The 26309-nt window shown below is 55.0% G+C and overlaps 1 protein-coding gene across 1 annotated transcript in view; it reads left to right on the top strand.

Moving 5' to 3' along the window:
* ALX4 (ALX homeobox 4) overlaps window positions 1-24745 on the top strand; it is a 39871-nt gene extending 15126 nt beyond the window's left edge. Inside the window, exons 2-4 of the mRNA XM_044260946.1 lie at window positions 14978-15288; window positions 21808-21936; window positions 24261-24745. Of these exons, the coding sequence (XP_044116881.1) occupies window positions 14978-15288; window positions 21808-21936; window positions 24261-24590 (770 nt within the window). The 3' untranslated portion in view covers window positions 24591-24745. The remainder of the gene's footprint in view (window positions 1-14977; window positions 15289-21807; window positions 21937-24260) is intronic.
* The last annotated feature ends 1564 nt before the right edge of the window (window positions 24746-26309 follow it).

The raw sequence follows: 26309 nt of genomic DNA, 5'->3' as shown, positions 1-26309 counted from the left end.
ATGATACAGTGGGTCGAAGGCACTAGATGTTCCCACTGAGAAATTCTTGAGCAATTAAACGTTGGGGTGCCAGCAGAGGCCAGATGTCGCCAAGAGTGTCCGTGGAAGCGAGGATTTTTTAAGTCGTTCACGATGGACCTGAACTTGGTCATCAGTGCAGTGATTAAGATTTCTCCTTTCACATTGCAGTGTGCCTTACGCTAAAATGTATTTATGGAAGGGTCTTTCTTTAAAACACTAGAAGTTTTAAGTAAATATAAGACAAAATAAATTTAACATGTCGTTTTTACAGCGGTTTCAAGTGTCTCAGCCCATGGACAGTCTTTGCTATAAATGTGAATTTATCAGAAGGAGACAGTTGCAGCTGGAGCATCTTTGCTTTGCTCCTGCAAGCGTCCTGGCCTAACTCAGCCCCAAATAAAAATTGTATTGATTTCTGCTGCAGGACTCCCACTGAGAGGGGCAAACTGTCTCGGACAGGGATCTGCAGCTTGTACTCTGCTTCATTCAAAACTCACACCCTTTTTGGGATGTGGACCATATTGGTCTGACTTTACAGGGGAGGCGGCACCCAGAGGCCAACTCACACCATCTGGTGACAGAACTATGGGTGGTTTGGGAACCCTCCCTGTAATCTTTCGACTCCTTCCGTTTCCTGGATCGGGAAAACCGACACTTGCATAAAGTACTAGCAAAGCACGGCGTCAACAAACCTCTCCAATCAGACTGTTGCCTCAAAGCCCCTCCTATATAGAGATCTGGACTGGCCCCTAAAAATATCCCCCCCACTCCCACTGAGGCTGGCCTAGATGCCCCTGTCCTGTCCAGCACCCTGCACCGTAGCCAGTCCCCCTGATGCCTGTGGGCCTTTGAAGGAAGGGGTCTTTATCCGGCTTTGTATTTCGACCACCGAGAACTTGGCACGCACAAAGCTGGTGCTCCAGAAATGTTGCTGAATGAATGAATGAATGAATGAGTGAATGAATGAAGAGTGCATGAATGAAGCAAATAAGTGGCAGAATCAGAAATCAAGTCTGTTGGACTCCAAAGATTTCTCATTCATTTCATTTCATCGAGTGCAGGATTTAAGCTTCTCAGCCTAGTCTGCCTTGGGTTTGAAAGTGCTATTTTGTGTCTCGGTGGGTGGTGGGGGTGGGTGCTGGGGATGCAGGTTTTCTCCCTGTTACAGAGGAGGAATGGAGCTCAGAGGCGTTCTGTAGGAGATGTTTAGGGACAAGCCCAAGGCTGTATAGTTGGCGGAGGTGGAGAGGGGCAATGCGCAGGTGACCACAGGGCTGGTTTGAAATCAGGAGACCGTGATCTTCCACTGGCAGGTTGTGTGAAGGCTCAGGGCCTCCTCATCCTGCCTGCAAGGAGGGGGGTGGCCCAGTGTGGTCCCTGAGCTCTGGGGCTTCTTGCTGTGGAGAAGGGAGAGTTTGGGAGGCCACATCTGCCTTTCTGGCAGCGGGCCTGGCCCTGGGTGGGTCCCCTATCCCTTGGAAGGTATCAGGATCTGGGGCACCTGCATGGCTCAGTCAGTTCAACGTCTGCCTTCAGCTCAGGTCATGATCCCATGGTGCTGGGATCGAGTCCTGCATCAGGCTCCCTGCTCAGTGGGGAGCCTGCTTCTCCCTCTCCCTCTGCTGCTTCTCTCTGTCAATCAATATATAAAATCTTAAAAACAACAACAACAACAAACAAACCAGGATCTCCTCCAGCCATGGGAGGTCAAACTGGAGGTTGATACCTGCGCTAGGCCTGGAAGGAAGGAGCTGGGAAACTTCCAGTCTCCTTGAGGAGCTGCTAACAGGGGTTTGGGTTCTGACTAAAGTTAAGACCCCCACCCAATGTGGCAAACATCAGGACACAATGTTGCAGTGTTCCGTCGTAAGTGGGCTTTCCATGAACTAGGGGATGGGTTGGTACTGCTCAGAGAGATTATGTAATTGTTCTGATTATTGTCCCCAGCCCTGGGGGGAGGGCTCCTCCCTGGTCATTAAGACCTGCCTAGTCTGGAGAGTTGGAAGTGTCCTGTTTTACCAGGAAATGGAACATGTCTTGCCAAGACTTCTTTGGTTTTCAATACTCAGTTCAAGACCACACTATCATGAAGCCTCCCCTGACCTTTTCTTTTCTTTTTTTTTTTAAAAGATTTTATTTATTTATTTGACAGACAGAGATCACAAGTAGGCAGAGAGTCAGGCAGAGAGAGAGAGGAGGAAGCAGGCTCCCCACTGAGCAGAGAGCCAGATGCGGGGCTCCATCCCAGAACCCTGGGATCATGACCTGAACCGAAGGCAGAGGCTTTAACCCACTGAGCCATCCAGCCATCCTCTGACCTATTCAAGTAGAACTGACCACTGCTCCTTATGAGCCCCACTGTGCCCAGGACGCAGTGAGTGCTCCTGCCCCTTGGGCTCCGGGACAACTGATCACCATTACCTGTCTGTCCCCTTCATAAGGTCACGACCGGGGGAAGCGCTCCATGAACGCACACCTGAGTGAACCGAGGGGTGAGGGCGTAAACAGACGCAAACCCAGACACAGTATCAAGAGAGGACAAGAGAAGGAATCTGGGGTGTATGTAGGCTGGGAGGTGGAGGTGACCTAGCCCTGGACAGAGTGAGCCAAAGCCAGGACAAAGGCCCTAAGGGACACTGGGTAGGGGACTTTCTTTTCTTTTTTCAATTTTTTTTATTGTGATAAGATATACATATAACATAAAATTGACCATCTTTTTTTTTTTTTTTAAGATTTTATTTATTTATTTGACAGAGAGAGAGCTCACAGGTAGGCAGAGAGGCAGGCAGAGAGAGAGAGGTGGAAGCAGGCTCCCCACCAAGGAGAGAGCCCGATGCGGGGCTCGATCCCAGGACTCTGGGATCATGACCTGAGCCGAAGGCAGAGGCTTTAACCCTCTGAGCCACCCAGGTGCCCCAAAATTGACCATCTTAAAACTATTTTTAGTTGAAGTATAATTAACACATTAACTATTTTTAAGGGCATAGTTCAGTGGTATTAAATATATTAGTAGCGTTGTGCAGTCATCCCTGCGGTCTCTCTCTAGAGCACTTCTCATCTTGTAAAAGCAAAGCTCCTACCCACTAACCACTAACTTCCCATCCCCTTCCCAACCCCTGGCCATCTACTTTCTGTCTCTGTGCACTTGACCCCTCTAGGTACCGGGGATGCGGGGAAGCTTTTCTGTGACTGGCTTATTTCACTTACCAACCTGTCCTCATGTTTCCTCTGTGTTGTAGCACAGGTCAGAATTTCCTTCCTTTTTAAGGCTGAATAATATTCCATCGCCCAGAGAGACCACTGTTTGCTTATCCACTCATCTGCTATTTATTGGTTTGCTCCCACCTGTTAGCCCCTGTCAGTGCTTTCCTTATCATTCTTTTTTTTTTTTTTAGATGCAAGGAAGCCTCCTTCCTTCATACCACTTTTAAGAAAACTGAAATTATAAGAGCATCAAAAAATAAGTACCTCTTTTACTTTTAAGTCCCAATGGTAGCTTGACCCCCGCTAACAAAATATGCCTCCTACAGGTCTTAGAAATGCTGCTAGAAAAATCACCTGCTCCAACCGGGTCACCTGTCACTTCTGAGGAAGTAAGGGTTTTCAGAGGGTTGGGGAGGTAGGGTTCGTCCCCAGAGCTGGCATCTGCCTTGGGATTTTGCTGTGGGCATGCAGGCCCACGTGTAAGGCCGTGGATGGCCGTGGTCGCTCACGACGCTCCCGCGCACACCCAGTGCATGTCACTACGGGCGCCGCCTACAGAGTGGGGATTCCTGCGTAAGGTGATTTCTTCCTATTCACGCCCACATAACTTTTTTTCCTTGTAACCATAATCTTTTTTAAATTTATGTAAAAACATTTTAAATGGGGGTATAATTAACATACAACATGATATCAGTTCCGGGTATACAACATAATGGTGTGATAGTTAGGTATATTCAGAAACGATCACCACAGTAAGTAAGCCTTGCCACCATCTGTCACCTCCCATAGTTACCATAAGGTTTTTTTTCTTGGGATGAGAACTTCTGAGATCTACTCTCTTAGCACCTGTCAAATATACGATACAGCACTATCCACATACTTCTTTTTGAAGTTTTTTTTTTTTTTTTAATTTGGGCACAGTTTCCGACGTAGAGAAAAGTTACAAGCAGAGGACAAGGAACCCCCAGATCCCCATTGTGCCAAGTCCCCAAATGTTGACATTTTGCTGCATCTGTGTTCTTGTCAATCTCTCTTGCAGGCTCTCGGGGTGTACGCACGTGTGCTGATTTATAAACATACACACATACGTGTTGTGTCCTTGGCACTGATCAAGAGGGAGCGGCACACGCATACCACCTTCCTCTGAATCCTTCGGTATTTAGCCGAGAATGAACACAAAACAAGACTTAGTGCTGGGGCGAGAATTAATGAGGGACAAGCTGGGGGATGGAGGAGACCCCAAAATCAAGGTCCCGAGAAAAGACATGGATCCCCATTGGAGGGCCCAGTTGTTCGAGAGAATTCTATCAGGGTCGGTGCTGAAGGTGGGAGACTGAGGGAAATGGCTTTCTGGGACTCTGGGTCTTGCTCCTTTGTCTTGACCCTGTCTCCTAGCTGCCCCATCCCAGCCACGCAGAGAAAATGCCCCAGGCTGGGGGTTTGAACCTGAGCTCTGCCTCCTACCATTTCCTCTTGCTGGCCTCAGTGTCCCAGCGCATTTCACACTGCCACAGCATGATGAGCGATGAGCGTCCTAGGCCTGGGTTCAAGCCCAAGGCCCTGTCACTGGCTTTTAGTGACAGTTCCTTCCTCAGTCCTGGAAAGTGCCCCCCCAATCCTCTGAGCCAGAGGAAGACCACTCCCCAACCCAGCCCCTGTGGGAAGAACAGGGAGGGCTTCTGTGTGGGGGTAGAGCGAAGATAGAGGGGCCTCAGCCCCTGCCTCTGCTGAACCCCCCCAACTTAGAGGATCCCACAGAGATCTGCCAGGGCCATAGAAAACACCACCAGGGGTGCTGGGGTGTGAGGGGGGCGGCTGTATGGCTCCTTTGCAAGCAGCTGGAGGACCCAGGATTCCCCAGGGTCTCCACAAAGGACAACTTGGGGGAATAAATTGCCTTCGGTTGCTGGTGACATTCAACGAGTCCTTGCTCTCCGAGCCTCAGTTTACCCATCTGTGGAGTGAGGATTCTCAGGAGAGCCACCACATGGGAATTTTGAGGGGGTCAAAATCAGTCAAGAATGTGAAAAGCCCCAGAACCGGTGGAGGAATGAACTCTGTGGGGAAAGGACGGAGACCCGTGTCATTCATCTCTGTGTCCCTTGGGGAGCTAGGACAGTGGCAGACGCACAGTAGGGCTGGATAGCTGTTTGTCTGGCTCCTCAAGGCCTGGGGCCCTGGGGCCCACCGTCCACCCTGAGGAACTTCACTGGGACTGCAGTGCCTCCTGGTGGCAAGACGAGCAACTGCATCCTTGAGCCTGGCCCGCAAGGAGTGGGGCTCTAGAACCTTCCAGGAAGCAGGGGACCAGGGAGCTCGACTTCTGGTTGAGCATTGTGCGCATCCCAGGGCCTGGTGACTCCTCCTCAGCTGTGGCTTCCCACAGGGACTGTGCCCCTCCATAACCCCTTCCCCCACCCCTGGCAGGGAGCCAGGTAATACTTGCTGAAATGAGAACACAGAGAAGCCAAGAGTTCTGTGCAGGACCATAGAGGCAGCAAGGCTGCCTGTGGTCCTTTACGCCCTGCCCCATGGCTAGGTGGGTTCCTGAGCCCACTATCCCACCTCCCTGCCTCAGCCACCCCACCCATACAACAGTGTGCACCAAGGGACCCGGGCCCTCCTGGATCTGGAGCCCAGCCCTGTGGCTGGGTCCCTCCCCTGCCGGTGCCTTGCACCCCCAGCAGGACATACAGAGCTCCCAAAGGCAGAAGGAGGCAGGTCCACCTCGAGCCCCAGCGATGCATCAGGAACGTGCTGCTCTGAATCTCTCATACTCAAGCGGAGGACAGGACCCGACACAAGCACTTGAAAGCAAAGAACTCAGTATTTAAGAGCTAAGCCCAGCCCTGGGGTCAGGGAAAGAGAAGGGGTCATCCTGGCCCTGAACCTTGGGAGTCCCCTAAAAGCAATCCACAGAAGAAGGAATGTAACAAATGAAAGAGTCAACTTTGCCAGTAATAAAAATATAAATTCAAACAAGATCTCACTTTCATTTATCACACTGTCAGAGATGTTTAATGTGCCAGGACACCCCTCATCCTGAAGCGGGTGGCACGTGGGTAGCCAAAGGGAGACTCATGGCTCTGGAAGGCAGTTTGGCCCTGTTGATCGGAGACCTTCAAATGTGAACACGATCTGATCCAGTCGTTCCTGGAGCTCCTTCTAATGTAATCACCATGATGTAGGAAGGATGTAATGACGAGAATGTTCATCGTGGGCCTGTTATCCTTGAAACAGTCAGAAACCCGGGTGCCCAGCAGTAGGGGACTGGCTAGACCGAGTTTGTCCCTGTGGAGGAATCACATGCAGCCAATTCAAACGGTGTAATGGAAGAATCGAGAACAGCATGGAAAGATGTCCTGGAGAGAGTGTTAGGTTTAAAAAAAATGTGTGCAAAGAAACGTGTCTGCATGGGGGTGCCTATGTGTGTGTGTGGTATAGTTTCCGTCTCTTGGCGTATCTTCACTTTGCTGATTGATTTTTAACATCTTTCCACGTGGGAACTTGGATAATTGTTATATTCATGTGATGCTCTGGGGGAATGAAAGGACTCATCCGTGGGACTAGAAGGGACTAGGAAAGAGGTGGAGGGTGGGAGAAAATATGAGTCTACGAAGCAGGCAGGGGTCAGACCCGCCTGGGGAATCATGAACGTCACAGTAAGCCTGATCGGTAGGGTTGGCAGATTTAGGGGAAAACAAGACAAAACAAAACAAAAACCTAACAATAAACTCAGAATGCTTATTTGAAATTTGAATTTTCAAATAAACATTGAAGAATTTTTACTGTCAGTATTTCCCATGCAATCTCTAGGACGTACTTATACTAAAAATTAGTTGTTGTTTCTCTGAAATTCTAACTTGACTGAGCACCCTGTAATTTACCTGGCGATCCCAGTGAGAGCTCTGGGAACCAGTGAAAGCCTTTAGAGTAGGTTGCAGTACAATCAGATGTGTGTGTCTGGTTGTATTTGAGGCCTGAAGGCAGAGAAACCCTTTAGGAGGTGAACATAAGCCTATAGTCTGGAAGTCTCCAGAGCCCAAGAGAATGCAAAGTCCTAGGGGGCCCAGTTTGTGAGGACAGCGGCCAATCCCCCCCATAAAAGGGCCTTTCTCTGAAGCATCCCTATCCTTTCTCCACTGCACCCCTACTGGTGCTCATCTCCCACCCCCCAAAACTTCACAGCAGAGTTCAGTCATCTTTTGGGATTCTAATCCTTGGTTTCAAATAGTATTTTATATAATTCATGGTAAGGCAAATAGAAAAGTAATTTGGACCAGAAAAAAAAAAGGAACAAAAATCAACCCATATACCTATATTCCCACCTCTAGAAACTTCTAGAATTTTCTAAGGACAGATATTCCACCCCTTCTGCATTTTTTTTAAAAGATGAGATTTATTTACGACACCCCGAACATCCTTCCAGATGCTAAAACACTGTTCTTTTACATTAGTTTCATTCATTTGTTCATCAAGTGTTTATTGAATACCTACTGCATGCCAGCCACGATAGTTGGCGTTAGACAGGGGTACACAAAGCAAATATATTCAGATATACTCTCCGTTTTATGGAAGGCAGAGAGAGGTAATAAACAAAAGGGAAAAAATCTCCAATAAATACATAATAATGTGTGTGCAAAGCCAAGAAACAGTTTGCAGAATATGGAATATCAGGAAGAATCTTCTATTTATGGAAATTGAATCCTTTATTTAACCAGTCTCCTATTACTGAATATTTTGATTATTTTTGGTTTTTCTGTATAATGATGCCATGATGAACTTTCTCTCTAGCAAATTCTTCATGCCCAGCCATAAAGATTCCTTTAGGCCACATTCCTGGAAGTGGAATTTCTGGGTGAAGACATACAAACCTTTTATTAGTTAGTTTTTCTGTAACATATGAAAACAAAGTTTTGTATTTTTCTATAGTTTACGTGTCTTTCCTTTTTTAAAATAATGTGCTGCAAAATTAAAATCGGGGGGGGGGGTTGGTGTATGGTTTTATGAATCTCAACACATCCCCATGCAGATTCACGTACTCACACACCAGCCGTCTCGGGTCCAGCCCTCCGCCTTCCCCAGCCCCTGGCAACCAGTTTTCCCCGGATGTCCTGGGACAGAGTCATACGTATGTAAATTTTGAGTCTGGCCTCTTTTACAGACCATAATGCTGCTTTTGAGAGTTATTCCTGCCACTGACTGTGTAATAGCTCATTCCTTTTATCTCTGAGTCTCTAGCCCCTCGCGTGGCGGTTCCAGTTCGCTTATGCATTCACCTGTTCGAGGACCTTTGGGTTGTTTCCAGTGAGGGGTGATTCTGACCAAAGCTGCTCTAAGCATTTGCAGGCAGGTTCGGTGAACATCAGTCTTCACATCTTCCGGGGCAAAGCCTCGCAGCAGCATCGCTGGGTCACGTGGGGAGCGTGTGTTTAATTATAGAACTGCTTCTCTGTTTTCCCAACCAACGACGTGGGAGACTTTCCGTGGCTCCGTGTCCTCGTCATCACCTGGTGCCGCCCGGGGTTTTACTTCCGTGGCAGTCGGTGCGTGGGGCTGTCTCACGGGGCTCGTACTTAGCATTTTGGGACTGGATAATCTGTCCAGCGTGTTTTCATGCTTTTTTGTCGGCTGTAGGTCCTTTCGGCTGAGGTGTCTATTTACATATTTTGCCGACTTTTTTTTTTTTTTTTTCCTCCTTTCACACTACTGTTAACTAAGCCCCATCCTTTATTCAGAGGTCACTAGTTGTGTCCCTGCTGTCCTTTCACTGCTCCAGGAGCTGATCCAACAACACCACACCTGGCCCACGGGTCTCCTTAGTCTCCCGGGCTCTGTGACAGCGCCTCTGACTTTCTATTTCAAGAGGCGTGTTCAGAGCTGGTGTGGATGAACAGGGGTGCCCATGTCACCGGTGGGGGCCACCCCGAGCACCCGAGCTTCCACCTCTGGCTCTCCCCTGCAGATCGGCAGGTGCCTGAGGGTGGGGACCCAGTCTGCCATCACCAGGTGAGACCGCTGGAATGTACCCCCAGTTCCTGCTACCCCTTTGGCGTTAGCGAGTGGGCCTGGACCTAAACCAGAGACATCCAGGCTGAGCTCTGCATGGAGCTGGGAGCCCCAGGAGCGCCAGGGCAGAGGAGGTGGGTCCAGGACGTGATCAATGGCTCACCTTTCACCTTTGCCCTGCCCCCACACGACTGTTTGGACAGCAGCGGGGGGTTTTTAGTCAGTGCCCTTTAAATAGCATGAAAGGGCCTCACGCTGGCCTGTTTTGTTTAAGGAGATTACATCGGCCCGGCCCTGTGCTCTGCCACAGGGGTGTGTGAGGCCGACTCACCCGGGAACAGAGGGAGCGGCGTGTCCCCCACAAAGCAGATGTTTGGAGGGAAAATAGATGTAATCAAAACCATGGAGGATACAATTATTCAGACCCCTTAGACATATACACCACATGCACTGGCCTGTGCACAACTAATACACACACACACACACACACCTCCCGCATCCATACTCACCTATGTGTATCTGTAAAGTCACCCTCGCTTGCACAAATCTCCAGACTCAGCCACACACACCCTGCTCGTGGGCCTGCACTCAGACTGTCCGCAGGCAACCACACACATGTTCCGCACACCCATTCACAGCTGCAGGCTTGTGCCCTGTGCCCGCAGGCGCACGTCTGTGCACAGGGGAAGAATGAGCCCACAGAGCCCTCCCGCACCCTCCTCGCTTCAGAAGTGCATCCTCTTGAAATCACAGCCATGAAAAAGAAATCACAGTCACCCTCGGAAATCTCTCCAGGGCTTGCGTATCAAAAAAAAAAAAAAAAAAGTTTAGACTAGGTTAGAGTGACGTCATTGGGTTGAAGCAGGACAGCAAAAAAAAGGGGAATGGAAAAAAGACAGGTTTTCCATCTCTTGTATTTCTCGGAGTTCAGGCAGAGGTTAGAGGCCCTTCTGTGGCCCCTGATGCGCAATATATCTTCAAGCTAAATGCTGCTACTTCATCAGAAGTGGTTGGTGGAGACATTGACCTAGGGTCGTCTGAAGGGCGAGCCGACCATCATGGCCGCCGTCGCAGGCAGACCTTTGGAGGGGCAGCCACTGGTCACCCTGGGTGTTTTACGTACACACATTGCTTGATTCCTCTGGGTCGTCTGCGGTTTATAGCCACCTCAAGACATTCCACTGGGAAGCAGCAGATCAGGATGACCTTGCCCTGGGCCCCTGAGACAGGGACAGAGCCCCCTCCACACTGTGGGCGGGGCATCCACATGGCGCCAGTCCAGAGTCCCATTGGAAGTGGGGGGGGCAGCCAGAGCTGCAGGCGGGTGGTCTGGCCCAGGGGGCTCTGCTCTTGCTCAGCCTCGTGCAGCACAGTGCCCTCGTCCCTGAAGAGGGCTGGCCCAGAAGCAGGGCGACAGAGGGTCTCCCAGTGGCCTTCTCCCCACCATGGCATCATGGCGGGTACGGAGCTGGCCCCCAGCAGATCTCGGACTGGGTTCCCTGGACGTTTACGTTCTAGAGCCCCTTCCTTAAATCCCATCCCTTTCCTTCTGCATCTGCTGCCCTGATGCTCCGTGTTTCCCGCCGGCCGCACATGGGCACATGCTCCGCAGGCCGTGTTGGTCCATTGTCTCGTCTCCTCTTGTGGCTCCTGATGCCAGCTGCTCACGGAGGCACTCGCAAATGCAAGCCCCTTTCTCCTGTGTCCTACCCACCTGTCTCCTCCTCGTGTAGCAGGATGAACTGGTCCACTCGTGGGTTCAACAAGCACCTTCTGCCGGTGGCTTGCCACGGCCGGCGCACGGTAGGCACACAAAGGTAGCTGCACAGACTCGGCGGTGTTTGCTCGTTAGAAATTGTCCACTTACTCTCCAGCAACTTCTCACAGCACATCTGCCATCTGCCCCATCCTGGGCGAAGCCCAGGGTCCGTGACATGAGGTTCCAACTGTCCAGGAACTGATGTGCTAGAGGAAGGAATGGACACTTGGGGCTTGATTACATACTGTTCAGAAACACGGGCAGTGATGGGAGAGGCCGAGCAGAGGCCAAAGGGGTCGGTTGTCGCAGTCTGGGAGGACTTCCTGGAGGAGCTGATGCTTGATGGGATCTTGCAGGTCAGCTGGAAAGGAGGCCATTCCAGGCAGGTGACCAGAGGTGCAGGTGAGGGAGGCCAAGGATGTCAGTGGGAACCTTTGGTGAAGAGTATTTCAGCCCAAGTGGTGGGCTCCTCTGGTTCCAACGGCTGACTTGTTGAGGAGGGCACTGCAGGGCGAGCGGGATCCTGACCCAGCACTCCTGGCCCTGGGCCACCACCTGATTCTCCACCCAGCTCCTCAGGATTGTTCGGTTGGAGAGCAAACTGCTGGTTTTTGCCCAGGCCCCAGCACCATCATGCAGCCTGTCCCTGGCAGCCCCCCATGTCAGTCTTGTTAAACTTGGGGCCAGCAGTGGGAACCCCGGCTGTTTAGACAGGAGGACAGAAGGCTCTGGGAGGTGTGGCGCCCATCTTGGGGAAGACCCGGGAGAGCTGGAGCCAAGACCAGTGAGCCAAACCTCTAGGAGACAGATGTAGGCCGGAGCTGAGGATGAATGGCCCGGGTGTCCTGATGGCAGTGAGCTCTCTGTCCCCACAGCCCGTGTGGCCCCACTTGCTGGAGAAGCTGCAGGGTGGAAGGAGTTTGACATAGACCTCCCCCGCCCGCCCCAAGTCTGGGATTCTTGGGGGTGAGCCATGGGACTTTGGGACATTGTTCTTTGTCATCTAAATTAGAGACCCAGCCTCCCGATTTAAAGCAAAATGATCAACAGTGCAGACTGAGATGGGAAGGCTCTCTTCCCTCTTCCTTGAGGACCTGGAAGCATCAGTTTGCCAGAATTCCTTCCACCTCTAAGGCTTTCCTGTTGGCCAACATTTGCCTGAACCCAGACTGGCCCCCATTCTGCTCCTCTGTTCTTGCCACTCCAGACCCTAAGGAAAGGCCCCCAGGGTGACAAAGGCAGGAGGGACACTCCGCTAGGCCGAGGCTGTGGCACACCCCTGCCTGCTCCCCCCACTCCAGATGGGGCACGGCAGCTCCAGCTGCTGATGAGACTCTGGGATGTGAGAAGAGTCATCTGAGGTCACAGGCAGACCATGGTAGAGCTGGGCCCCAGAGCAGACCTCCTAGCTCGGTCTGGTGGTCTTTGCACACCCCGTGCTGTCTCTCCAATACTCCCCGACTTGCTCGGTCTCAGTCGGTGGCTGGAGGGTTGAGAACCTGGATTCTTACTTCTCACCCTAGAAGACTGGACATTCTGCTGCCCCCCAACCGGCTAAGCCTAGAACGGGGTCAACACTGAGGGGTTTCCCTCGTCATCCTCAGAGGCTGGTCCTCGCACACCCAGGAGGAGCAAAGCAGGACTCCTTGATTATGTGAGGCCCCTGCCTTCCTCTGCCCCTACCCCTCTCTCCCTGGGAAGAGGCCCCAAGCCCACAGGGTAGGAGGAGAGGACGGGGGGCTAGAGGCACACATTGCCTGCTGTCTCTGGTGTGAGTTTACCCCCAGTTAAAACTCAGAGCTTGGGCTGGACCCTACAACCCTCAGTCTCTCTAGCACGGAGCTCCCCATGCAGCCCATCCCCTGTTGCTGTGCAGGGTGGTCCTAACCCCAGGCCGGATGCCAGAGGACACTCGAAAGGTCCGTGGGGTCATGGGATGAGGCCTGGAGATCGGTGTGGGGGCAGGAGGGGCAGGGATTGTCCCCAAGTCTGGCCTCCAGGAAATTGCATAACAGAGATGTTTATTTTTGGTGAGGCTGGGTGGGATTTCTTCTCTTAAAAAAAAAAACCCAAAACATAAAACTTGTTTGTCTGCCAGCAAGATAAATATCTTCGCTGAAAGCTCTTGGCCCGGCTGCCAGCTGCAGTTTGCATAATGTTGTCACCGCAGCCGTGGCGGTCTGCGTGTGCCCGGGCTCACGTGGGTGTCCTGCGTGATGCCTGGGGGCTGCCGTCCTCCCTGTGGCATCAGCACCGCAAAGGGCCCCCTCGCATGGCCTCCTGATGCCGCGGGCGGGTCGGCTCCAAGCACTCACCTCCACCCCCTTCATCGGGGCCTCGGAGAGAGGGATGGGGATGACAGGCAGCTGTCCCTCACCCCTTCTCAGCATTAGGGGAAGGGCACAGGGGAAGCTGGGAGGAGAGCCAGCCTACAGCCTCAGCCCCCAGGCTGCGGACGGAGTCAGGAGACCTGAGCCAGCGGCATCGTCCTGACACTCCATGCCCACCACGTGGACCTGCTCCCAGAAGAGGCGCTCACACCAAACACGCGTGCGTGCGACCGTCAGAGCTTGTGCATGTGCAGGCCTTCTCCAGTCCTCCCTGGAGGCCTTACTGTAATCAGAGCTGGCGTGGGATCCTCACCACACGGGCCAGGATGGGCGGTGCAGCAGAGAAGGGCTCCCACCGGCCTCCGGACACCAGGCCAGCACCCACTGTTCGTGCACCCTGTTCGTGCACCCAGATGCTCTGGGCAGGGCCCCCCTGCTGGGAAGACTTCTCTGGGGCCAGAGTCCTCTGCAGATCGGAAGTCCGTACTGGAACTGGGGATACACCGATAGGGACAGAAACCCACGTAGCCGGCGCTGTGCAAAGGGCTTTGCCTATTGGCCTCCTTAACCCCAGAGTGCCCCAGGAGGAAGAGCCTACAAGTATCTTCATCCCTGTTTTACAGAGGGGGAAACTGAGGCACAAAGAGGTTAAATGAACTGTCCCAAGTTCACAGCTGGAGCGAGGTCCATGTGGGAGTCATACCCTCCATAGGCTCCGGAGTCCACACTCTAATTTTCACTCTGAGGCAAGCGTGTCTGCCCAGGGTGCTAACTGGGCCATTTGGACGTGGACAAGTTACTCCCTTCTCCACTCCCCACCAGCTGGCCTCCACCACCTCTTCCCTGACCTCCATAGAGCTACTGGTCCTGCCCAGCTCTGGGCATCTACGAATCACCCAGTAGAGCTCCATCCTGGCAGATGGGGTGGCTGGAGGCCCAGGTCTGAGCTTAGTGTGACACTAGTGGGGCACACACGTCAGCATCCTGGGGATGCAGGTGCCTGCCCAGCTTCCCTAGTAAATGCGTCACTAGCTTCAAGCTGGCAGAACCCTGTGTGGACAGTAGGTGAAACCAGTGAAGGACAAGGGTGCGACCCCTCATGCTGGATTCTTCGGGCTGGGGATTCTTCTCCGCAACTTCTATTGAGCCCAGACAGGACCAGGCCTGGATAGGAAGGGTATTCCTGTCTGTCTCGACACCGGCCTCCTCCCTGCCCCTGCCCTGCCCTGTTGGGCCAGACATGGCTGCTGAATTAGTTCTCCCTTCCCCTGGCGGTCTGAGGCACTGGGTCAGCATTCCCCAGGCCCAAAGCAGAAGATCTAGCAAAGGGGGTCCTTTTAGACGGAGGAGCCCAAAGTCGGTGGGAGCAGGGATTAAAGGTCCAGGAGATCAGATTGGCTGTTCCTGAGTCATATAATGTTGATGCTAAAAAAGGTCCATTCTGAGATGATGGCAAAGTGGCTCAGAGAGGGAAACAGACTTGCCCGAGGTCACATAGCATGTTAATGGCAATTCAGGATTAGAACCAGGAACTCCTACCCTCGCATCCAGTGTGATGCCGACAGGGGAATGGCAGGGGAGGGCTCTCCCTGTCCCTCCCTCCTCTCTTACTTGGTTCAGTCATTGGTTTCTGACCTTGTGTCTTCCCCTTCAGCCAAAGAGAGCTCCCTGGGTGAGCCAGAGTTGCCGCCCGACTCTGACACCGTGGGGATGGACAGCAGCTACCTCAGTGTGAAGGAGGCTGGAGTGAAGGGGCCCCAGGACCGGGCCAGTACCGACCTCCCCAGCCCGCTGGAGAAGGCCGATTCTGAGAGCAACAAGGGCAAGAAGCGGAGGAACCGAACGACCTTCACTAGCTACCAGCTGGAGGAGCTGGAGAAGGTCTTCCAGAAGACCCACTACCCCGACGTGTATGCCCGGGAGCAGCTGGCCATGAGGACAGACCTCACCGAGGCCCGCGTGCAGGTCAGTGAGGGCTTCTGGGGAGAGATTGGGAAAGCAGGGCTTGTACCCTGGCTGGTGGCCAAAGCTGGGACCACGCGACTGTCCCTCAACCACACCAGGGCTTTCTTTACCCCAATCCAAGGACAGCCTGCCCCTTACACCCCTGCTCCACACAGGGCAAGGCTGCTGTTTTCCACCTGAATATCAGGCTTCTTGCTCTGGCAGGAGCAGGTACAGAAGACTGTTAGCTGTATTTCTGGGCTCTGTGTGGTCCAGGCCATTTCACAAAGGAGAAGATGACTGGGCTCTGCCTTTGAAGGCCTATCTCTTAGGAAGAAAAGAGGGTAACCTAAAACATCCATAGCCATCCAACAAGCAGAAACAGAGAGCAACCAGGCTTTTCTCTCTGCCCAGGACGGCTGCCTCCTCCTCCATCTTTTGACTCCCAAATCAATCTACCTCCTTTGTGAAGTCTTCCTGACCACAGTAGCTAACGCAGTAGCCTCCTAACACCGTCCAGCCACCAAAACACCCAACCCAACCCAACGCAACATAACTCAAACGAACACAGCCAATCCAACACAACGCAACAGAAGCCAAATAACACAGTCAACCCAACCCAACATGCTCAACACAACCCAGTAGACCCCAACCCAATGCAATACAACCCAGACCAACACAGCCCAACACAACCCAAACAGCACAGCTTAACACAATGCAACAAGACCCAACACAACCCAACATAACCCAAATCAACACAGTCAACTCAACACAACCCAACACAACCCAAATACCACCGTCAACTCTACCTGACATGGTTCAGCGCAACCCAACACAACCCAACCCAACACAACCCAGACCAACAACCCAACTCAACCCAACCCAACACAACCCAGACCAACAACCCAACAGAACCCAACCCAACACAACCCAGACCAACACATTCAAAACAACCCAACTCAACCCAAATCAACACAGTCAACTCAACACAACCCAACACAACCCAAATACCACAGTCAACTCTACCTGACATGGTTCAGCACAACCCAACAGAACCCGACCCAACACAACCCAGACCAACAACCCAACTCAACCCAAATCAACATAACATAAGACAACCAAATCAGGTCACCTTCAACCACATTTTTTTGTTCTTCTTTATAGAATTTATGACTGACTTAAATTACTTTACGTTTGTCTCCTGTCACTATAATGTGAGTTCCTGGAGAACAGGTACTGTCTGATTGTTCATCGCTGTATTCCTACCAATTAGAGAAGGCTGAACTTAGAGCAGCGAGGGCAAAAAATAAGTATTTGTAGACTGGTGGACCTCCTTTGTCCAGAGAGTTTTGTCCTCCCTCCTCACATGAAGTTACAGCAGGAAAAGAAGCAGAGAGGAAGCAAAGACCTCGGAGTACCCAAAGCACAGGAGACAAAATCCATGCACTAAAGCTCAGGCTTCAGCTTCACACAAATAAATGTCACGCGCAGTCTACTTTCCTACCCAGAGCATGTTAGAAATAGCAAATGCAGTGTTGTCACATAGCGGTTTTTTCCCCCTCCAATGGGCTGAGGAAGTCAATGGCTTGATAGCATAGAGCAGTTCTTGTTTTTTTGTTATTTGTTTATTTATCTGTGTTTTTTTATGTTTTTTGTTTTTTTTAATAGCGTTTTTTTTTTCAAGATTTTATTTATTTGACAGGGAGAGAGAAATCACAAGTAGGCAGACAGACAGGCAGAGAGAGAGAAGGGAGGAGGCAGGCTCCCTGCGGAGCAGAGAGCCCGACGCAGGGCTTGAGGGGCTCGATTCCAGGACCCTGGGATCATGACCTGAACTGAAGGCAGAGGCTTTAACCCACTGAGACACCCAGGCGCCCCATAATTTTTTGTTTTGTTTTAAAGCAGCAGCTCAGCTGGGCTCGGCTCAGTGCAGAAGTGGGCTCAGGGCAAGACAGAGCCTTCGGTTATCTGCAGGCCCCAAGGGCGCCCCCTGCTGCCTCAGTTCACTAAGGAACCTTCAGCAGAGCATTCCCAGGACATCGGTAAAAGGTTCCTCAGTCCCAGCCATGCTCTGCGTAACAAGGCTGAGCATCTGTGACATTGTGCAGAAATGATTTCATTCAGAATGGATCATGTGAGAAAGGACCAGCCGTCACCATAACCATGCAGCCATCCAGAAACTGCGGATACCCAGACTGAAGAGTCGGGTTGTTTGGCCACAAGTTCCCGGGGTCTGGCTGCCCGTCTTGTTCCTATCCAGCGTCTGGCGAATGGTTGGGGAAGGAAGTCAGGGCATCTGAGGCTGTCCTGTCATTCCAGAAGTGTCACACACCAACTCTCTTATTTGCATCAGGATAGACTGCCATCAGACCTTACGGGCCTTGGAGTCTGGACAGGAACTCCAGAACCTGGCCTCGGCCTAGCCCGTGGGTTGGGAGGAACTGAAGGAGCCGGTGGAGAAGGGGGAGGCCAGTTATGGGATGTTCCTGTGGGCACTGTGCTGGTATGGGTTTGATTGGTCCACTCTTTGCACTGTGTGTGAGTGTGTTTGTGTTTGTGCGTGCGCGCGCGCACGTGTTCCTTACAAGTGGATGGAGCGCCCGAGAGTTGAATTTACTTAGTAACAAAAGAAGGACAGCTCTTCTAGGACAAACATGGAAATGACACTGGGCCGTAGAGAACATTTTTCAGGTGCCATCACATGGCCAAAGCCGAGTGTTCCCTCTGCGTGTGCTTACACACCCTTTTATGCCTACTTTCAAAACAGATTTATTAATGTCACCTAAAAACAAGAAGAGTGTCATGAAATAGGCAGGTAATTAGGTCCGACATCGAGGCTAAGAATCACGGCTGCCACTGAGCACAAATTTCAACCCTGAGCTTCTTGGCAGCCAAGGCAGAAAGGGAAATGCTGATGTGTTGCAAATCTTCTCATCTAAGGGGAGGAGCATAGGAATATAGAATGTTAGTGCTGGAAAGGATCATCGATCTGGTCTTCTTGTTTGATAATAAGTAGGAAGAGGCCCACAGGTGGGACATGATCACCTGTGGTCAGGTGACTCTGGAACAGTGACTCAGTGGCACGGCTGAGACTAGAATCCAGGACTCCTGAGTTCCAGCCCATGTTTCTTTTACTTCAGTTGGCTCTGCCAGAACATGGGCCATATTGTTCTGAGACTTCTCTTTGTATAAAGGCAGCAGGGTGGGTGGGACTTCCATGTGCGTCAGACCTCTGGCTCGAGCCTGGCAGTGCCCTGAGGTTTGGGGGGGAGTGGCGGTAGAACCCCCCGCCTGCCGCTGCTGGGTCTGTTCAGGGCCCTTACTCAGCTGGTGGGAAGCCAGGTGCCTGGCGTAGAGTGGCACTGGGGACAGGGAGGGGGTGGGCGGCTCCAAGATGGACCTTTCCTGGGAAGAAGCTCGGGGTTTGGCCCTGCTCCAGGGGCTGCAGGGGCCTCTCTCTCTGCTGTCTGGGATTCCGATCTCCGCAGCTGGTGTCTGAAGACAATAAGACAGAGGCCTCCCCGCCCTGGGCCACCCCGCCCTGGCCCCAGATGGGCTGCGGTTACTGAGGCCCCCGCCAAGACGGTTGGTTCCTTGGGGAGAAGCCTGTGCTGAGCAGGCCCAGGCCAGGGTGGGCCGGGAGCGGGGTGGTCCTGGGGCGCGACATGCAGACTGGAAGGCTGGACCTCGTGGTCCCCTCTCTGCCCTGGGGCTGTCCTGTGGAGACAGGCTGGGGCTGCAGAGCCCTGAGGCACAGAGCATCTGTGAAGAGCTCTCAGAGCGCCAGACTCCAGGAGCCAGAGCTGGAAGGATGGCCGCGCCTCATCTCCAGGCCTTCCACCGTGAGCTCAGAGGGGTCCTGAGGATGCCCGGCCGCCACCCAACCTGGGGGCTTTGAGACTTGAGGCTGTAGAGCCCCGGGGCTTGCTCAGCAGAAGAGTCCCAGCCCTGTACAAGAACAGGGTCCAGGGCTGTAGGCAAGGGGGGGGGTGCTTGGGTGTTACAGCGGCCCCTCAGCCTTGCCTCCCACCTCCTGAAGTCTCTGGGTCTTTAACCCTCCCGTACATCCCTGGGCCTGGCCCTCCTCCACTCCCATCCCAAAGACAGCACCATCTCTGCCGGTGCTTCCTGGCTCCTCAGCTGTCTTCCCAGATAACCCAGCACCCCCCCACTGCCACTCCCCCATGCTCAGCTCCAGCCCCCACATTCCATCTCTCCCCACTCTGCTCCTCCTCCCACTTCTGGGACCGGCTGCCACCCTCCCCGTGCAGTGCCCACCCGCCCCCGCCAGCCTGTCCAGAGCCTCCAGATACCTCCACTGACACCCTTCCACCTGCCACTCCCGGCAACACCCCCCACCCCAGTGGCGGCCACGGACACTTTTCCTCACCTTTTCCCCCCAGCCCCCAAGAAAGAATGGAGCCATATATCTTGATGCCTCCAGTAGGCTTCTCCCCTCCCCTTGGCGTCCCCCCCAGCAAACCCTGGGTGGCTGAGGAAGGAGCGGAAAGACAGAGCTAAGCCTGCAGGAAATTAAACATGAAATGAAAACAAGCTCCTCTGATTCATTCTCTCATCCTGGCCCCTGCCCCCCATTCCAAGCCACTGATAAAGGGGGATCCCATTTCAGCGGCGCAGAGAGGAGACCCGATCTGCCCTTGGCTCTCAGCGGGAGGCCTGGGCCTGGACCCCAGGAGCCCCTGGAGGCAAAGGGGCCCAGGAGGCTCTGGAGCAGGGGCTGATGCGTCTCCTACACTAGCCTCAAGACAGGGAGGCAGGATGGCCCTCAAAGCAATACCAGCCCGTGTGTGTGTGTGTGTGTGTGTCTTTGTGTGAGACACTTGTGCACACACACATGCATCCTTGGAACCAGAGAGGGAAACCTGAGGTGCAACCCCACACTCACTCCCCGCCCTCACCCTCCCCACACTCACATGAGTCATGCACACCCCAGCTTCTTTTCCTTTTAGCAAAAGACAGCAAGAAAGGTCAGGAGCTATAAATAAGCAAGAGCCAAGTACTCTTCAGAACTCTCTGACAGCATTTCTCAGCTCTCACCTGCTGTTCTGTGAGGCGCCACCGCTGTGAGGACATTAGTACAGATATCGGCCCCATTTTCCAGATGCAGAAACTGAGGCCAGTGACAATGCCTGCGCGGGAATGGGCGCTTGGTGGCGCAGCTACGCTAGAAGCCAGGAAGGGCTGAGCAGGCTCTGGGCTGCCGTCAGGGAGCCCTCCTGCCTCCGGCCCTGCTCCTTCTCTCTCCTCTGAGGACATCCTTTGTGCCCTCAGCAAGACTGCCAGCAGGCTGCCTGTGGGGGGCCGTTGGGGTGTGCCCACTTGTGCCTGAGGCTGTTGGCAGGGACACATCCTGTCCCGCTGACAGAAACCTCCCTCTGGGCATCTCCGAGGCCTGCCTTTGACTCAACCTGAAGCCATCTGGGGTCTGGAAGCTGATCCCTCCCCTCCTCACACCCTTTCCCACCTATCTGCCCCAGATCCCAAGTCTCAGGGCAGGGCAAGTAGGCCCCAAGCCCAGCTCTTGCCCGTGAAGCCTGGGAAAGCTCTCAGCCTGTCGGAAGTGTTGCTGCGAAGGGCCCAACGGCCCCACCCCCACCCATCTGAGACCACCCTCCCCACCAAGGCCCCACCCCAGCCAACACCCCACCAGCCCCCGCTCAGGGACAGGTAGGTTTTCACTCCTTCTCGGAGTCAGGCCACCCTCTGCATGAGACCTCACAGTGGCCACCTTTAGGGACCACACCAAGAGCCAACCGCTTGGCTGGGCATCAAGACCCTCTACAGTCTGACCTCTGTGTCCGCAGGTTTCTCTCTCCCACCACCTGCTAGCTGGACAGCATGGCCTCCTGGGGTCTCCTGAGCCTGCCCTGCTGTGTCTACACTAGGACGCAATCCCAGGCTTCTCCTCCACGAAGCCATCCCTGACGGCCTCTGCTGCCCAGCTGAACCCCTGTTCTCCACAGGACCTTCAGCACAGGGGGCCTGAGTGGGGACACTTTCCAACATGAAGGCAGCAGAGAGGCTTTAGCTAGGTAGGAATGTGGGTTCTGGGCCACCGGACAGGCCACAAGGAACCACGGAGCTGGTGGAAAATTATGGCCAGACTGTGTGTGAGTCTGTGTACGTGTGTATGAGCATCTAGAGAAAGATTTTCTAGAGGAGCTGTCACACCTTTGGTCAGGTTCCCCTCAGGGGTCCGTGTCCTGAGGCAGGTCAGGCCATGCTGGGCTGGGGTTGGTTAGATGACCCTGAGGAGGACCAGTGACATGATGCATGGGTGTGACACCTGCAGCTCGGAATGATAGAGTCTGACTCAAGATCACACTGTGGGTAGTTGGAGCTAAGCTTGCCTTCCCGACTCTGAGCACAGATGATTCTAGATTGTGAGCTTTGAGACAGAAAGCTGAGGCAGATCCTTCCCTGCAGATGCATGGCTCAGACCTGGCTCTGAGACAGGTGCGGGGCTCCAGGGAATGATGGGCACTGCCTGAGCTCCAGAACAATCGCTCTGTCCCATAGGTCTGGTTCCAGAACCGGAGGGCCAAGTGGAGGAAGAGGGAGCGTTTTGGACAGATGCAGCAGGTTCGAACCCACTTCTCCGCTGCCTACGAGCTGCCCCTTCTCACCCGGGCGGAGAACTATGCCCAGGTAAGTGCCAGCCCCGGGCTCCGGGAGTGGGCATCTCAGAGGAGACTCATCAAGCCGGGCGCAGGCGCAGGCCTGTTCACCCCAGAATGTGGGAGGCTTGGGCCGTTCCTGCCTACCTCACGTGCTGGCTCGGGCTTGGCTGGGCGTTTAGGGACGGGCAGGCCGGGACGGAGAGGGTGGCTTTCTCCTCTGCCGCATTTGCCCCTTTGGCTGCGGGCATCGGAAGCGAGTCAAGGTGCCGACCAAGGCCTCCAGGGCAGTGGGAGACGCTCCTGGTGAACATGGAGGTCTGAGCCCTGAGCGGGGCTGTCCTCTGGCCCCAGACGTTTCTCACTTCAGACAAGCCACAAGCTCTAAGCCTCAGTTTCTTCTGAAAATTGGACACGAAGTACCCACCCAGCTCTTTCGTGAGGTTGTGGAAAGGCCGCAATTAGACAACACAGAAGTGCTTCGGGAATTAAGCAGCCGGATAAAGGGCGCTGTGCGCCCTCCGCTCTCGCAGCGGCTGTGTCGCATCCCGTCCTCCCCTCCGTCCCCTGCTATCAGCCTGTCTCCGCTCTAGTGGCAGCGGAGTCTCCAGGGCAGTGCAGGGGTGAGAAGGAGTGGGAGCAGTGGCCGGCCCTGGGCATCTGCAGAGATGTCTATCCGGCCGGGTGCACTCGTCACAGCCCACAGCCTGCCCGGCAGAGGGGACTGTTGCCTCCCTCAGGCCTCTTAGTGACGGTGGCAGCAAGGCCTCTGCCTTGAGCTCCGAGCCCGGCCCCACCCAGCAGTGAGCTGGTGGCGGTGGCGCAGGCCTTCCTCTTTCCTTTAAGACCCACTGTCCCGGAGCCCTGCTGCCCCCCACCCAGCCTCTGGACGCCCCTCCCCGCCCCCCCCACAGCTCTGCCCCTCCCCCTGCCAGGATTCATGTGGCAGGGGTCAGGGGTCAGGCCTGGGGTGAGGCTGAGGAATGTGGGTGACACACACACACACACACACACACACACGCACGCATGGGTCTCTCGCCCTCAGCTCCTGCTGCACACTTTCATCTCTACTGCTCTCTGTCCTGGAAGAACGGGCCCCTGGTTTGACTCCTGGGTCTGGATTTCCACTGCCTGAGCTCCCTGCTGGAGCGGAGGCAGGGGTGAGGGGCCGGGGCAAGAGGACCAAGACAGGGCGGGCTCAGCCCTCCCACCTGCAGCACCACATATCACACACCTCCTGACGGAGGGGAAGGGAAAGGCTCCAGCCAGGAGCAATGTGGTCTGGCCGATGGATGGGCCAGTGGTTCTTGTTGCCATGACAACGCCCCATGAGACTTGGGGGCCGAGCTCCCCCTTCATTCCGCTTTCGAGCACCTTCCCTGAGTAGACTACAAACATGGGCAGGGAGGAGAGCAGGCCAGCAGAAGCCGCTTGAGGGCCCCCTGTAACCCACGCACAGGGGTGAGAGGGCTTGTCTCCTCTGGTCCCACTCAGCCTGTCCCCAGCCCTTGCAACCCAGATCTGCCTCCAGTCCACACCCGCGTGCTGCCTGAGCACCTCTCACACGTGCACACACACACATGCACGCGTGCACACACACACACACACACACACACACGCTGGCCTGTGGGCACCCGGCCTGGCTCTATCCGTTCACGCACAGACACTCGCCACGTCCTGAGGCAGCCCCTTTCCTTCCTAAGTAAGTTCTGGAGCCTCGAGGACACAGCACTTGGAAGCTCAGTCACTGGTCTGGACACCGGGGAGAGGAGGCCCCACCGCCCAGCTCTGCCCCCGCCATGCCACAGCCTGCCAGCCCGGAGCCCACCTTCCCAAAACCAGAGCCCTCTGAGTTCAGGTCGGCTCCCGTTTCTCAGGTTTCTGGGATGCCCCAGGCCTGGTGAGGAGTCACAGGAGAGGGGGATAGTCGCTGACCTCCAGGGGCCATGGAGGGAGAGACGAAGCCGGCCACTGCATCTCAAATTTGGAAGTCAGCTGGCTGAGGCGGGAGCTGCCCTCAGTGGCTTGGCCGTGCCCTAAAGGCAGCCCTGTGACTGGACCCTTGACCAAGTGTGACGTTCAGTCCCGAAAACCACTTCTGTCTGCGGGGAGCAGAGGAGCCAAAGCACAGAACCTGAGCCCTTCCAGGTCCGGATGGCCATCAGGGTTTTGAGAGGCTCCAGAGTGAACACCCAAGCACGATTTCGTCATAACGATGGGCTTGTGAGCAGGGCGAGGTCGTGGGGAGGGGCGGGGGGTACGCGGCAGCGCCCCTCCCCCGCCATGTGCCCGCCACGCCCACGCCTGCCCCTAATGCCAGCCGGCCTGTGACAGCTCTCCCTTCCCTCTCCCCAGATTCAGAACCCGTCCTGGATTGGCAACAATGGGGCTGCCTCACCGGTGCCAGCCTGTGTGGTCCCCTGTGACCCGGTACCTGCCTGCATGTCCCCTCACACCCACCCCCCCGGCTCCGGGGCCAGCGGTGTCACCGACTTCCTGAGCGTCTCCGGGGCTGGCAGTCACGTGGGCCAGACACACATGGGAGGCCTGTTCGGAGCGGCGGGCCTCAGCCCGGGCCTCAACGGCTACGAGCTCAACGGGGAGCCGGACCGCAAGACCTCGAGCATCGCAGCCCTGCGCATGAAGGCCAAGGAGCACAGTGCGGCCATCTCCTGGGCCACATGACAGGGCACCTCTCGGCCTGTCCCCACACCCTCCCCTGCCTTGGGGCACTGGCCACGCCCACGCTTCCTGGGCCCTCAGCCTCCCATTCGACTGTCCTCTTAGGAACCTGGCCTGGGCCAGGGGCCTGGCCCTCAGCACTTTCAGCCACCCCGAGTGTGAGGCCCTGTGGACCGCTGGGAGGGAGGGGGCAGCAGGTCCCACCTGCCTGGGCCCCAGGGTCGAGCCCCTGCTCCTGGCCGGAGACAGTGGAGGAAGCCAGGTGCCCAAGTTTTGCAGCTTTGCGTCCATTATAAGCTGAAGACCCTTTCTTCCCACCCCTGCTCCCCTGCCCTGCCCGATTTGAGGTTGAGTCAAGGCTAGGTTCCCATCCAGACCGAGCAAACACGTCCGTCCTTCCCTCAGCCATGTGGTCCCCTGGTCACCGGGCCAATGAGTTTGTCTGAAGTCCGGAGTCCTGCTCTTCAGGGTCCCGCAGAGTCGTCCTCCTGACGCGCCCGCCTCCCTTTCTCCTCTTAAAGCCCTGACCCCCTGGGCCCAAGGCACCCGCCTCACCTCCACCCACCCTGGCCGTCCCCTGTGCTGGACCCACCTGGAGGGCTGGACAGAACAGGAGAGGAGCTGAAGAATCCTGCTGGCATCCAGCAGTGCTGGCGTCTGGGAGCGTGGACAGTCCCCGAGGGGGCAGACTCTGGATCTCGGTGAACACTGCGAGGGGAGGACCCAGACCACCCACAGCACCCACGGTGCTGGAAGGAGAAAAGCTTCTAGAGAGAGGAAGAGCTACAGGGAGGTGTCCGGGAAGGGGCAGGGGCTCAGGCACTCACATCCGCTCTCCTGACCACCCGACGCCCCACAAACCCGCAGGACGACTGTTCCAGAGGGCAGGTCTGGGCAGCTTTGTTTTCTAGCCAGCTAGGCCCCTCCTGGAGGACCTGGAGACGCCTGTCCCTTCCCCCACCCATTCTGGTCGCTTGCCAGGGCTGCTGCGCAGTGTCCTGGCGTGGAAGGACTCACACCTCGGAACACAGAGGAGGGCCTGGAGTCATGTTGGCAGAAGGGGTCGAGAGCAGCGTGTGGAATTAGCTAACGGATGTGTGCTCACGCTCGGCCTCTCGGTCCCCACACTGCCTCAGGCTGCCTGTCCCCTGTCAGCCATCCCTGGAGCGGCACCCTACCCGCCCAGAGTCCCCCACAGTGGGTGGGGACCCCATGTTCTACCAGGTGAGGGCAGAGAGGGCCTGCTCTTGGACTTTGTCCCTAGGGAATCCGAAATCTCAGCCCCTCCCTCTCACCAGCCTCTAGAAGGGCTGGTGGGCGCCTCTCCTCTGGGTCACTTGCTCTGTCCCGGATGTGGGGGGCAGGATGCCGTCCAGAAGCCGTGTCCCTCCCTGTGGAAAGGTGCTTCCTTCTGGGGAGGAACTCCACACCTGCCTGACTGGAGACGAGCAGCTCGAGTTTTGGTACCAGATTCAGCTGTCACCTAAGCTTGTGGTACCCGTCCCTGTCCTCTGGGGCCACCCTTTAGAGCCCAAGATGCCCCTCCAGTGAGCAGCCCCTGGGGACAAGTGCTCGCCTTTCCTACCTTCTACCTTGATCCTGTCCGGGTGGAAGGTTAAGTCCAGCGGGCTTGGGGCCCTGTACACAGGACAGCCTCTCTTGGCTTGGGTGGAGGGTGAGATCCTTTCCCCTCGAGCTGCTCGAGGCTTCAAAGGAATCCTG

The sequence above is a fragment of the Neovison vison genome, chromosome 7 (genome assembly GCF_020171115.1).
Source record: "Neovison vison isolate M4711 chromosome 7, ASM_NN_V1, whole genome shotgun sequence".
NCBI lineage: Eukaryota > Metazoa > Chordata > Mammalia > Carnivora > Mustelidae > Neogale > Neogale vison.
Note: the sequence above shows the minus strand (reverse complement) of the source record. Positions and strands in the feature narration are given on the sequence as shown.